The sequence below is a fragment of the Plectropomus leopardus genome, chromosome 21 (assembly GCF_026936395.1).
Source record: "Plectropomus leopardus strain MGB_pleo_1.0 chromosome 21, ASM2693639v1, whole genome shotgun sequence".
Lineage (NCBI taxonomy): Eukaryota > Metazoa > Chordata > Actinopteri > Perciformes > Serranidae > Plectropomus > Plectropomus leopardus.
In genome coordinates this window covers 21,309,054-21,324,095 of record NC_142196.1, presented here as the reverse complement: position 1 = coordinate 21,324,095, position 15,042 = coordinate 21,309,054, and the positions used below count along the sequence as shown (strand labels likewise).

At 40.7% G+C, this 15,042-nt stretch overlaps 2 protein-coding genes across 3 annotated transcripts in view; both read right to left on the bottom strand.

Moving 5' to 3' along the window:
- The window catches only part of cdh19 (cadherin 19, type 2), a 253,887-nt gene that overhangs the window by 135,695 nt on the left and 103,150 nt on the right, over positions 1-15,042 (bottom strand). The window lies entirely within an intron of this gene.
- dselb (dermatan sulfate epimerase like b) lies at positions 1,326-9,510 on the bottom strand. Its single transcript, XM_042510659.2, has one exon. The coding sequence runs from the start codon at positions 8,598-8,600 to the stop codon at positions 4,944-4,946; it is 3,657 nt and encodes a 1,218-aa protein (XP_042366593.1). The 5' UTR covers positions 8,601-9,510; the 3' UTR covers positions 1,326-4,943.

The following is a 15,042-nucleotide window of genomic DNA, read 5'->3' as shown; positions in this document are numbered from 1 at the left end:
TCTATATTAATGCTCTCGACAGATGCTGTACTTCGCCTTTATTTCTTTTTCCTCTTCATATGTTTATGCATGCACCAAACACCAAAACAAAGTCCTAATTTTGTCCACTTTTAAATGGTCTTTCTGCATGGTATATCTCAATGCTTATGTTTTTCTACTTATGTAACAGCTTGAATGCAGGATTTTAACTTGTAACTAAGTATTCTATGCTAGGGTATTACTACTTCAAGATCTGAGTACTTCTTCTACCACTGTTAGCTACCTTGACACAGTTGTCAGTTAAATCAGAATATTAAAGTGCCAAGATGAATACTGATAATAAGATTATTTATGCAGAAGTGTTTCTTGGACGCAGAATGAATCAAAATAAGCAACTTAACGGTCCCATCGAGTGCAAGTCAGGACTTGTAGAAACCTTCCATCCAAAGCCTTCGCCTGAGGTTTTTTTCTCAGTGAATAATGTGCCTCTGCATGGAAGGATTAGACTCAGAGGACCCTGCCAAGCATTAGAGTGTTACAGGAGGGATCGAGAACAAATGAGTAATGAAATGACTGACTCATTGAGACCGGTCTGAAGACGCGAGACACGGCATGTGCTTTTTGGAAGGGTTCGCTCCTGCTCAGGTCCCGTCTCAGTCAGAGCGTGACAAAAGAATTTCCTGACATGTTTTTAATTGTTGGCTCCTCCTTGTCATGCACGTCACCCGTACAGGCAATTAGGCTTCTGTCATCCATGTCTAATAAAATGGAGATTTGGCTGCTGCATAATGTGGAAGAAGAGACGTCTGCAGAAGTTTTACTATTGAGTTAGCAGTAAAGAGACGACAAAAATGTATGCTGTTTTTTTGCAGTGATAGATAAAAGTAGTTTAAAGGCTCTGTATTGTAAAAAAGTTAGATTCTTTTTTTAATAAAAAGCAGGTAAAAGGGCTAAATTAAAACTGTGAAAGAATCAAAATAATCAGCGCAAAGAGAAATGCACACAGTCTACATTCAGAAACCGTGCCTTTAAACAAGCCGTCAGGATTTCTGTAAATTTGTGATGTCACAACTCTATAATATAGACTGTTTTGAATTTGAAATAGATTAAAAATGGGTCCCGATGTATATTCCTGTATGCCTGTTTGGAACTTTTTCCCTAGCTTTTCAAAATAATTTTCTAAATCTACTAATTTCTTGCAATTTGTTGAACAATTTGTTGAACATTTGTTGAATGCAGCACAAGAAAACTGATGTCAATCCAGCTTTCAAAGGGTTCAATAATCACGCAGTGCATTCGATTAATATACTGCAAGATAACTCACTGCGTCCGAACAAAAAGACCGGTTGCCGATATATTTATGAATTTATTATTTCTTTACATTATCTCCACCTCTTGCTCCAGAACCCCACAGAAAAAAATACAAGTTTTAAAGAAAATGATTGTAATTCAAGGCCACAGAAGCAAGGAACCATATCCCCACGAGCAAATACAAAACAGAGTTGGTAACAGGATTGCAACACCAAAGTGAAAGCATGTCTGCCAAGTCTACACATTCAAAGACCACAAACATCAAACGTTTTTTTTTTTTTTTCCAGGCAGTCAAGGGTTTCAGTGTTCGTAGAGAAGAAAACAAACAGGACTGTTTCTAGCTGAAGAAAAGATGGGTATTTCCAAATGGGTACAGTATGGATTTTTTTGTGTATTATAATCTGCATGTTACATGTGATCCATTTACAGTACAGAAATGTTTAAGCAAGACAGCATCAAAGGTTACTGACTGATATTTTCGCCCAGGCCAAAGAGCATAACATCACAGAGTAGAAATGGTCTCTGACTTTTTTTTTCTTCACTTAATATTCATCCCCTGCTCAGTCCACTGCTCGCTGAACTCTCTCAAGACAAAAGGCCCCCAAAAAGATCATCGGATGTGTGATTGATCACAACAGAAATGTTTGCATTTCCTCCAGGCTTTTAAAGTGAAGGCAGCACAACAATAAAACAGGGTAAGCCTCAGTTATGGTTCTGCAGATTAATATGAGTAGCTGAGGGGGATGCTTTGGAAATTGCTTTGACTAGAAATGTGTCAACGTTGACAGGTTGTTTTTTTTTTTCAGTTTGATCCCTATTAAGCACTTCCCTCTGATCTAATTCAATAAATGCCAAAGGGAGTTATAATAATCATATTCATCCCTGATCCTTTGGGATATGTGTCTTTGGAACCCATAAATACTTCTAACTTTCTTTCTTCTACACATAATATCTTCAGAGGTTTATATATCTTCAGAGGTTTTATGTGTCCCAGCTAATCGAGTACATTCAGTAAAGTTAGCTTTGGAGAATGCACAGAATCCCACATACAATCAAAGGAGTCCCTGCGAAAGTGCTAAGCCGCCGAGCCATCGTGACATCTTTGAGCTTCAAATGAAAATCCCTCAACAGATGTAATGAAAATACAATCCGTATCATTCATATGTCTATATTAGAGCAATAAAGTCTTTTTTTTTTAGTGAGTGAAGCATTTTTTGAGTTTTAAAGGGAAACGGCACACCGAGTTCAGATATGAAATTCATGACAGCCAAATTAGTCTCAGAAAATTATCTCCCAAAGCTACAAATTAAAAGACTGTCAATAAATATGAGTCTAATTTCTAAATGAGCTTCAAATCTGTTCCAAACCAGTAAGTATCTCTTGATCCACACACCCCTCAAAAAATGCCACTAATATATGGATTTTGCACAAACATTTCCCTCCTGTTACAAATTAGGGAACAGGAAAACTCTCATTTCTCATCTCGTATTAACAGTGGCACCCTCAGAAATTCTTCATAGGGATGGCCAGATGGGTCCACTGAACATTTTGCACTGAACATTTTTCAGTGACACACATAAAAAAGGAAAAAAAAAAGGCCATGACTTAATTTTAAAGGACTTCAATTATGCATATAAGTATATCCACATCACCATAACAATCCTGTTTTAATGTGTATCTATATATGTTTGGATATTAAATGTTCTTTAAATATGCTGGGTGTCCTTTTCATTAAAAAACACAAATATACACAAGGTAAAAAATCATTCAAAAAACATTCAAGTTTTGGAAAATTCTTGGAATTATGTTGTGGCAAATGAAAGTGTTGCTAATAATAACCTAATAACCTTCAACATCATGTAACATAATGATAAATTTATTTTTCTGTAGGTGTCTACGTAACATAGTTCTTATATTCATTCATTTTGTTCACCATCACACATGTTTTTTCTCCCTTTTTTCACTTTGTGTAGGCCAGATTAGTCTAAGGAGTTTTGTAGGTTGTAAATGTTAATGTATAATACATGCACTCTCTTTTCTAGTGTTCCCTGTTGGAGATAGCTTGGTGTCTTGTTACATCTTCATCATGTCTCATTGAACTGACCTGAGCAAATTATGATTTGAATAGAGCTCAAATCTCTCATTTTTTAAAGACACAACCACAACACACACAACCAAGGTTTGGCAAGACTTTTGTTGTTGTTGAGTCTTTAAAAGTCTTGTTGTAGTTTTGAAAATTTGTCCATGAAAATGTTTGGGAACCCTTTATACAGCTTTAATTTGAAGGAATACGTTTGTTGTAAGAAAAAAAAACTGTGTTTGAACAAGCACTTCAAATTTAGGGGAGATTTGTGTGAGAGCTGAAGAAACACCTTTGAAAATGGAAATGCCAGTTGCACCTTTGCAAAAATTTTGCCTAACTTTGGACATTATTTAGCCCCCTTTCCAACAAGCAATGACAATATGGATGGTACCAATGGATGCCTTTGGTTGTCCAGTTTCACAAGATACCACCATCTTAACACATTTAAAAGATGAGCACGCCACAGCCTCTTTAACACAGTAAAAAATGCTCCAGGGATTACGTTTTTCTGAAGGCCAAAACAGAAGTTAATATTGACATGGTTCCCTTGTCAAAAAGCCTACTGGATTTTTTTGATTGGATTTTGGAATATTGAACAAAATAAGCTCTGCGGGTCAAACAAATATTTCTAATACTTACACTTTTTATGATTTTTTTTAGCCTAAATGCAATCACCAGAAGTAGAAATCTAACTTTAGGCTATCAAAACTAAACCATCGTCACATGATTCAAGGTCTTTACCACAAGAAGGCTGTAAATCTGTGCCAGCGTGATGTCACTGTGTAGCCTCATTTAGCTACCTGTCAGCAACCTCCTTTTTAAGACATAAAACTAAATAACTCAATAAATACCCACTAAAAGTGGGTATTTATTGAGTTATTTTATGTCACAAAACAAAACGTAAAAGTCTCTTACACTTGTGTTAACCACAGACCTTATTTAAAGCCCCTGACCAAAAGCCCATTCAAAAAACCCATTCACTTAAAGATTAGGGGACTGGGAGTGCTAAATTCAAACTCATTACCAAGTTTTTGGACTCATTCCTGCGGCACTCTATTATCACCGTTCAGTTATTTTTTACATTTTTTATTATTTTTGTTTCAGTAGAGCCATGACCCCCCTGTCCACCCCTTAGAGGCACCACTGCTAACTAAGACAAACAGTAAAAAAATCTTCACTGTGAAACTGATCTGTCTTAGGATGCTGCAATATCATAAAATTTATGCTCAAATTCAACTCTGCAAGTAACACAGCAGAGGTCTTGAGGTCTCACTCAATACAAGAGTGCGACAAGTGAGCGTGAAGGGCTGCTGGCGGAGTAAAAGAACAACATAAGCTTCCTTCCACCTATTTTAATGTAAAATATTCCACCCTCACAAACATCTGTTGCTGTAGTCTGTACAACACCCAAACAAACACAACAAAAAGAAAAAAAAGCTACCCAGTTCCTCCTCAACTTGTGACACATTTTAAAAATTTAAGGTCAGTGCAAGAAACAGAAACTTTACAGAACTGGATGGCAGCTACAGTAAACAACACAGCTCAGTATCAGCTGACCAGCAGCAGCAAGTTAACTGGCAAACCTGGTGTAACCCAGCCTCCTCATCACACTCCCACACACATCCTCTATTAGTCTGATGTCCTTTCGGGGCATATTTTGTCTCCACATGTTAATACTGGCTGGTGAAATGTCCCCTTCATACATGAGATTGTACAGGTTCGTGGAGGTGGTGAACAGGAGTTGGTTGAGGGCTGCGGGTGACACAGGCACCCCCAGAAATGTGTGTATGCTTTCCGCTGTCTCCTGTGGGAAGTTGACCACGTCCTCAAACCTCACTTGGAGGTAGGACTCCTCAGGGAGGCTCTCGCTGACTCTCAGAACTGCTGCGGTGTGAGCCAGCCACAGATGAGCCAGTATGAGAATGGGGTTTGTCTCTGAGCGGGACAGCAGCCTCTGGATGATTTTGAACTCTGGTGCCTCAGCAGGGCACCCGTCACTGACAGCATCCTCCTTGAATATCAAGGAAAGGTGCTGTGGGATGTTTTTAAGGGAGTAAAGGCTGGGTTTGCTGTTATAAACCATGAGATAAATCCACGCTCGAGGGTCTCTCACCAAGTAGATTGTCCTCAGGGAAGATCCCACAACCTCCTGAATGAAAGGCAGTTTGAGCGCCCAGCTTCCGCTCCGCATGTTGAGGACCACCCTGGCATTGGGGTACTCCGCAACGTGGCGTCTCATTTCCCTCACATACTCTGCATCTCTGTCCAGACTCGCTCTCAGTTTGCCCTTCAGCTCAGCTGCCGGCTCTCTCCTCCTGGATCTTTTCTTTCTGTCCCTCGAGGGGCCGACTCTCTGGGGCTGTTTGACCCTGCTGCCCTCCACCAGCTGAATATTCTGCAAGTGCAGCTTGGTGTTGTGAACCAGCGAATGCAGCCAGCCCTGTATAATCTTAAACCGTCCATGCACGGCGTCCGACCTTGACCACTCGCAGGCGTCGACCAGAGAGTCAAACTCAAACTCGGTTTCCGGAATGTCCACGTGCTCGGTGGGGACTCTTATGTAAACAAAGTCCGAGCTGTTGTAGAAAAGGTGCTTGAGTATTTCTGATCCAGAACCGGGAAGCGTTGTTATGACTACGGTGGGGAGGGGGAGCCGGTGCTGCTCGTACAGTCTGATTTGTTTGTTTACTTCGCTTTTGGCACCCGCACCTTTCCATTTTACCCCACAGAGAAGCTGATCGCAGCTGTTAGACACAAACAGCAGCTCGGCTATCCACAGAATGAGCACAGAGAGGAGGGCGTAACGCATCAGCCTGCTGAAGCAGACATAAAACTTTCTCTGCATGGTCAAAAATCCGATGGCCACACAGAGAACAACCCCAGCTATCACATTGACTGTGAAGCCAAAGTCAAAGAGCTGATTATCACTGCTGATTTGTTTGGGGATCAGTTGAGTCCCAAGGCCATATCGAGTGATTTGATATCTATCCTCAACTTTACAGTGACCTCCAAACCCTAAATAAGCCAACCTTGCACCTATGTCTTTATAGTTCGTCGCAATCGAGACTATCTTCTCCGTGTTATTTATAGTTAAAGAAAGTCTCACTCCATTTTTGCTATTATCCACAAACCTACAGCTGGACACTTTGACATAAGGCCCGTGTAACACGTACGCGACTCTGCTGACTGTGCCTGCCATCGGAAAAGTGACATTGACATACTGAGTCCACCTCTTTTTAAACTCAGCCGCCTGCTCTGCCTCTTGTATGCGCGTATCAGGGCTGTGACCCTGGCTGTCGAACCAGAACATTTTATAATGAGCGTCCCACACATCCATCATGGCGCCATTATACCTGTCCATGAATCTGAAAGGAACGTACTTAAAGTCAATGTCAAGATTGTGGAAAAAAGCGCTGAGGGACTTTACAGGTGAATCACTCCATTTCTCTACGTGGTCAAGTACTAGGAGGGTCTGGGAATTAAGCAGAACTAAGGCTCTGTACACACTCTTTAGTCTCATTGCGGGGGAATAAGCAGACACCGCCTCTCCGCTCACGAACATGGTGTCCCTGTGTGAAGAGGCAACTATCACCTCCCCTCTGGCGTCACCCACCCCTTCATCAGTCCAGCGCAGCCATTTGGCGCACTCCCCTAACTGACCTTCCCACGGATTATTACACTGACTAGACGGAGACGGACTGAACACCAAAACATTGTTAAGATAGCTGTACTTTGGACCATAAAGTGCTTCGGACACAAATACTTGCCCATTAGGAGCAAATGTGAATGAGTTCTGATCAGGGTGCTCATGACCAGGGTTAAAGCTGTTCCAGCCCTCCACCCAGGAGTAAGGCTTGTCGTGGACAATGTCATAGACTGCACGGCCACCCAGCTTGCCAGATTTAAAGGAGACAAAAGTATTCCCCTGGCCATTTGGTAGCCCTGCCCCGTAGGTAACCACACCCCAGTTTGAGAAAATATGCATCCTCGCTTTTCCAAAGTCTTGGGGAGGCTGCGGCATGAGGTGGGAGTTGTACCAGATGTACTCTGTGTGAAGTGTAGCCCAGCGCTGGGCGGACGACTGCCCCATGGGACCATCCTTGGGCCGGTGCTTTCTAATCTGTTGCGCCAGCCAGTTCCCAGTCCCATTCCTCATGACGAATGTGTCCAGGAAGACAAGCTGGCTCTCTGGCCCATAAAACCAGTTATAGTTGGAGTCTGCGATGCCAACCGTTCTCTGAAACCCCGGCAGCAGAGTGGCGTAATAAAACCAGAAGTGTCCCCGCAGCCAGTTGTTCTGCAGGTTGTCAATGCTGAAGTGGCGCTGAGCCAAGAAGACATATTGTGTGATTGACTTGGCTGTGTAGCTCCCATAGGCGACTCCCTCATCCAGGGACCCGTCAACGACATGGTTTAAGAGAAACATAGTTTTCTCCATATAGTTCACTGCCACCTGTTTCCAGATCATTGACTCCGGGTTATCATGTGATCCAACCACTATGGCACCAGTCAGGATGGCTAAAATGTTAGTGGTTTGATGATTTTGGAGATACTGTTTCCCCCACCCTCTAAACTTTGAGAGCTCAAACAGCTCTTCTGTCTCAGAACGAATTTTCTTGAGGTAAACATCCCTCCGCCGTTCATCCAGGTAGGAGTAAATAAAGTCATAAGCAGTGGCAAACCCAGTAAGAGAGTGAGCCATGGGGACCTCGTCGTTAGGAGCGCTGGTTACCTTCCAGTCAGGGTATTCAGCCATCCTATCCATAAACTTGATAAGAAACTGCAGGGCAGCAGAGTCCTCTGGGCACAACAGGCAGTAGAGAGCCAAGGGAGGCAGGTTGTTCCCATAAATCTCATTCCACTTGCTTGTAAACTCCGCATGTTTCACAGGGGGCATGTAAAAGGGGACATTAGACAACATGGTGAGCGCAGCCGCCCGGATGACTTTAAATATGTGACTGTGGGTGGTGGAGGACCTTTGCCTCAAGTGCAACACATCCACTTGGTTAAAATATAGGTTGGGATGGGAGTCAGTAGACTGGAGTTTCCACTGCTCGGTCGCTCGGGCTTGTGTGAGCTTGACCTGGAGCAGGTCGTCTGTGAAAATGTCTCTGTCTGTGGCGTTGAACACCCCCGAGAAGGCTGTCCCCACTGCGAAGAGTGGGAGTAAAAAAACTGAATATATAACCCAGTTTACTGCCATGTTGCCCGGCATTTGGGAATACATGTTACTGCATGTGAAAATGAGGATTGTTTTCTTCTTTAAAGATGTTGTCCCATAACGCCAGGTGATATTTCAGAGTAAAAGTCCTGGTGCAAGAGTTCAAAAAATGTACACTGCAATATCAAAGTCCCGTGCATGAGAGTCAAGAAAAAACTTTAGTGCAAACAAACACTTGTAACAATCTTGTAACAGTCTGCAAAGGCAACACATTAATTTAACATAAATGTCTGATGGTTGGATCTTTCTGTTTTTGAATTTAAATCCAAGAGCAAAAATCCTGCACGTTTTCCTCCATCCTCATCCTGCTCGTGAAGACTGGCAATCCCCCCCCTCCTCGCGTGCGCCAGTAAGTCATATTGATCTCCTCCCCAAAACATTTCCTCTCGGACAAACATCAGTCAGCCCCAGTCTGTGTCCGGTCCAATCACAGCCACCCAAAGGCACCGTGTGCAGCCCGACCGAGCCGCAACATCCGCGGACATGAGCCTCAGCGAACAACGCATCTCCTCCGCAGATAACATTGCTTGGTAGCTGCAGAGACTCCCAAACTGCCTACTGCTTAAATTTGCAAATCCCGATCGGGAAATTGATCAGTTTGCATTGTTAAAATCCAGTGATCGTGTTCTTTTGATAGCTCCACGTTTCTTATCTTCGTGTGGTGAAGTCCGAAAAGAGGAAAGTTGTCGTCACTCCTCAAGTATTCAAAGAATGAGACATTTTTTTGTCCGCAGGAAAACAGTAAATCCCGAGTGATGAATAATCCATATGTAAATGTGCCGGATCTGTCGGGATATTTTTGTATCCGCTGCCGATTGAGACACACATGTCACAAGTGAAGCTGTGTATGTGTGTGATCTCTGGACGCGTCTCCGTTGTGTCTTCCCCCCCGACTGTTCAACACAGTCAGTTTGATTGTTTTTCCTGCACTGGATGGAAAATTTCCACTGTACAAACTGTAGAGGGAGCCGTGACTTCAGCAGCCCAGCCTCATCTCTCATGTAGAGAGAGTGGGAAGGCTGAATACTCATTTCATGAAATCTTTCTCTCTCTCAGTGTTCTTAACAGAGTGGTTGACTCATGTTAAATTCTTGTTCAATATTAAAGCGGAGGCTACAGAAGCAAAATCATACAAGTGCAGAGAAAACACTCTTTTTTGGTCTAATAAATACATGTTTTGTCCTAAACTTAACACACACACACACACACACATATTGTTGTTTTTACTCTCAGGACACAGCTGATGAAAAGTAATAGTTCAACATGTGAGAAATACACCCAGTTAGATGACAAGATTGAAATAAAGAGCTACAGCCAGCAGCTCTGCCTTTCAAAATCAGAAAGCAGCAGGGCAGTATTACTCAACTTACAGCCCGCGGGCCAAATCTGGTCCCCCGTAGGGGGCCTGATGGCCTTCCAAACATTTTCTAATTCACAATAAAAATAGAGTGATTCACACTGGAAATTGTTTTTGTACTTTTGGTATACATAAGGTACCAGAGTGAATAAAACAGCATCAAAATAGAGCTTGTTTATCAAAAAAGTGCCAGTGGAGGATCTCCCACACCTCCCGACATAGGTCCTGACCAAGACCCTAATTTCCTAAAATCCAAGAAACATCCTAAAATCCAAGAATCATCCTAAAATCCCAGAAATGTCCTACAATCACTGAATCATCCTTATATCAGATAATTGTCCTTAAATCCTAGAAAGGTACCAAAATCCTAAAAACGTCCTATAATCCTAAAAACGTCCTATAATCCTAAAAACGTCTTAAACTCCCAGAAACATCCAACAATTCAAGAAACGTCCAAAGATCTCAGAAAGTCTGAAAATCTGAGAAATGTCCAATAGTCCAAGAAACGTCTTGAAATCCTACATACAAAAAACATTCTACAATCCAAGATATGTCCTAAAATCCTAGAAACGTCATAAAATCCGAGAAACGTCTTCAAGTCCGGGAAACGTACCAAAGTCCTAGAAACGTGATGCAACTGGCCCATGACCTCCTGTCAAACAAGCTGAGAATCCCTGCAAAAGGTATAGAGAAACACATGGGGGGTTAAAAGCTATCTTAAACATTTTAACATTTTAACTATTTAGTTACCTCGGGTGATATGTGAGGACATCAGGTAAAACGGGACAAATAAGGTTTTATATCTTTGGCTCTATAAATATTAGCAGTATGAGTAACCGCACATCATTTTGATTGGTCTAAGATAAATATAATGATATAGTTGAAGGATGTTGCATTTTATTGACAGTTTGACTTATTATTAAATATTTTTTTACAAACTTTTTATTGGGAGAAGGTTTTGAGTGAGTAATGCATTCAGGTAAAATGGGACAAAAAAGCTAAAAAAAAAAAAAGGAGATATTTCCAAAGTGAAACCAGGATGTTTTTTAGACTATCATGTGCCAAAAAATTATGACTTACGCTTTCATGCGCAATCCTGTATTATTACACACATTTTTAGTATTTTGTTAAAATAATATTAAAGATGATGCAGTGAGTCCATGTCAAACACAATACTAAGTAGCCAACATTGTTACATATCCATGTTCACTGTAGACAATATGGCACCAAGGAAACAGACAGCAAAAAACAGGGAAAGCATGGCAAAAAGTTGGACAATCTTTTATAATACATATTTTAGGTTAAGTTAATGATTTAATTACTTAACTGATGTGGATTTAACATAGATTCTTTTTTGGAGTATTTTGAAATTAGCAAATATTCGCCTGTAATAGCTCTGTTAACAGTTGTGCTAGGGAAAGCTGCTAACGGCTAAATTGGTGTGCAAGAAAGTACAACATGCGGCTGGAATAAAGTAAAGCAAGCTCAAAGTTATTGAGAAAATCTTTTTATAAGATATCTCAACTTGCATTGTTGCAAACATGTATTTTATTATGTATTTTTGTTGTACTCTATTTTATGACCTTTTTGACATTTGTAAACTGTCTCTGAGCACCTTGTAGTGCTCCATAAATAAAATATGTTATTATTATTATTAAAAATAAAGCTATCCTTATTATGATTTACTCAAAGAGTGCCTCTGATTAGTCTTGGTATTTACACCAGTATTATATTGCATAAATAATAATCATTACTTACTAGATCTCATTAAAATGTTTAATTTGAAATAAACCTTCTTTTTCCCCCAAACCGTCTCTTTACACTCTTTTATCTACAGTCTCAGTTGCATGTCTTTGTAACACATTTCCTGCGGCAACAGAAAAGGCACCTAATCACCTCAAAAGCATCTTCCCTCAGAGAAATGTGTGACATTTGCCTGTCCTAACACGCTACTGTGCACTCATTGATCACCTCATTCTGTGTGTATTAGGTTTCTGCGCGGCATCTTCATTTAATGATGGATTGCTCACTCAGCCCAGTTCACATGTCTTCTGCAGCATGCTATCCCCCACAGGGAACACTGTTGCATGATGAGCTTTTTTCTGTGTTCCCCTCAGTTCAAACACACACGCTACAGGCGCACAGTTGGCCTTATCAGGACAGCTGCAGGAAAACATGCGCAGCAATCTCTCGCAGGACGAGAAGTTTTCAATATGGAGAGGAGATGCACAGCAAAAAAGCTGCCGCAATTTAAACGGTGATAAAAATCTTGAGCTCACATCAGTGAAACTGATTTATGAAAAATATCATCAAGAAGACGCTTGAAAGGCCTGTAAACAATAACAGATTTTTAAAAAAAACTTACTTTAAAGAAGAAGTGGGTCGAATTTCCCAACATTTTTTTTTCAGCATATGTTTTTTCACTGCATCAACTGCCCACTCTGCAGAGGAGGAAATCAGCACTAACCTGCCCTTTTTAGCCCTATAATTCATTTTAATTATATAATTTGATAATATCTCTAATTATGTCACTATAAGTGTACTGTACATGCTTCCTGTTCCTACACAGTGGGTTTGTCCTAACAACAACTGTGGTAACTGGGGGTTGTAGCAAGTTCATTTTCACAACTAAGAGTTTCTAATTTTTCAATATAAAACTTACAAACTATGGAGAGTCAAGAGTGTAGGCTGCCATAAATTTAAAGAAAAAATGAATGCAAAGTTTGCAAATGATGCCAATGCAGAAGTGCCAAAATTGCAGTTCATCGAATGGCCACTTGAGGCTGGCTCCAAAACAGACATTCCAGTACCAACACTACCATCCCCTATAGTATGCAAGAATAAGATTTAGTATTTCTATTTCTATTTCTATTTCTATTTCTATTTCTACTACATTCTGTCGGATTTTGCTGTGTGCAAGCCAGCATGCTTTTCTAGCTTTTTGGACTCACAATCCTCAATGAAAGATATGTCACATTTCCTGGGCTGCAAACAGATGATGGCTCAGTCACAGCTGCAATAACTGCTGACAGTGCATCCGAGTGACTGATGAATAGTAATGATAGGAATATTAATTGTTTAAACAAACAAAATAATAATAGGGATTAAAAACAACAAAAAAGAACAGAACAATGACAGAGGAATGCATACAAGGCTAATTTCAGTCAAAACAAATGTTTGAATCCACATGCAGTTGTATTTTCAGGGTTAAACTACACATATAGTGAAGTAACAACAGCAGAGCTCTCCTGGTTGAACTCTATTTTTGGCAAGCTTTGCAAATGGTGTTTTCTTTGATCTCCGTGGTAACGGATACATGAGCAGGAGGGTCAAAGTTCAGAGTGCAGTGTTCTAAAGAAGTTGTATGTCCTGATTGTGTGCCTACTGCATGCAATACTACAAACTTTATAAGAGCAGCCGCAGTACCTACTAAAATTAAAAAGAATTAGTATACGATTCAGAACACCCAGCATAAACCCCCATAGACACTCATGTTAAAATGCTCGACTTAATGGAAGAATTCTACATTTTACAGTCTGGTGCAAAAGAACAGTTTAGTCTCTATTGCAAATTTTAACATTCATGACAACTGTTCAGGGGTTGAATTGTTTTATATCTCACCTGTTTACATTTTATTAAGGCCCAAAGTTACAATATTTAATGGCAAGCTGCTCGATGTCAGGGTGTCTGCAAAACGTTGCTACCGTCTTCCACAGCTCAAAGCTCTCATCCAAATACAGTCACTTCTGGCTCCAAAAAAACAAGTAACGACTGCCAAAATGCTAAACTCAAGGCTTCAAGACTGCAGTCCACAAAACAGTAGGTAACGTCATGATAGCTACGTCTATTACTGATACAGTCTGTGGCTACAACACATGGTTAAAGTAAGAAAAAAGTTCACGAAACAACATCACATCTGTTCTAACTTAATTCCATCACATATGTAAAAGGCATCAAATACATCTTCTACTCGCCTCATTGTGTTACGGATCAGCCAATGATGCCGTACTGAGAGGCATCCCATTTTCTAGGTTAAGATTTCAAATACTACCCTTTCTGTCTCCATTCAGTGGGGTCCCTTCTCAGTCAGGGGTACTCCAAAACTAGGCGTAAGGCCAAGGAGGAGAATTGGGAATGGGCCGATTAAATATTGGTCCTATTTAAGTGTTTTTATACAGTTTTATATAATGCAGTCGCTTATTTCAGAGAAGGAAACTGAACCTAAACTACTGGCCTCTCGCCCAGTTGCTAATGCTGCAGCCAGTAGCTCTCCTTCTCAGCATTTGACATTTATATTTCTTTTGTGAGCGCATTAAATTTGCATATTTGCCCTAAAATGTGACCCTCTATCCTGCATCCTGCAACTCTAAAGAGAAAAGTATCACTGCATTTTTGTAGGCCACGATTTTTAACCACATTGTGCCGCTGGATGCACCTCACTCACTGACGTCGAGGCTGGTATTTCTTCTGTGGCTGCAGCAGCGATATGTGATCATAAAATTATTGCCTGTTCCCAGCAGAGATGTGTAAACTCAGGAATAAAACATCCCTATGCACTCACTCTCCATCATCTTTTAATGTGTTCAACATCAGTTATGCTCACTAATCGTGTAACATATCAGTCAGTTCTCTGATGTCAATTTCATGTTAGTCAGTGGCATGCATGGATTTGGTACACAAGTTCAACCTTCGCTCACAAAGCATGTTTTTCAAGGGTTTTTTCTGTAAGAATCTATACTGTGTATTTTTCAGAAATAGCAATCATTGAATAGAAACTGGTTTATGATGCTTAAAGGGTAAATTCAGTATTTTTAAACTAGACCATATTTTCCCATGCTTTCGTGTCTAAGTGATAAATGAGAATAACATATATCTTTAAATTGGTCCAGTATTTGGTGAGCATTTAGCAGGCTGCAGCCACGAAACAGGATGCACTGTACCCATTTAGAGCATTTGTGCACCGTCAATTTACGCAAACTAAAAGCTTCTGGTCTTTGTCACTGACAGGCTCAGATTGCGATTTCCAGTGTATGAAAAGATTGAAAAGATCCCTACAAAGACAGACATTTTGTTACAGACTAAGATCCCTTT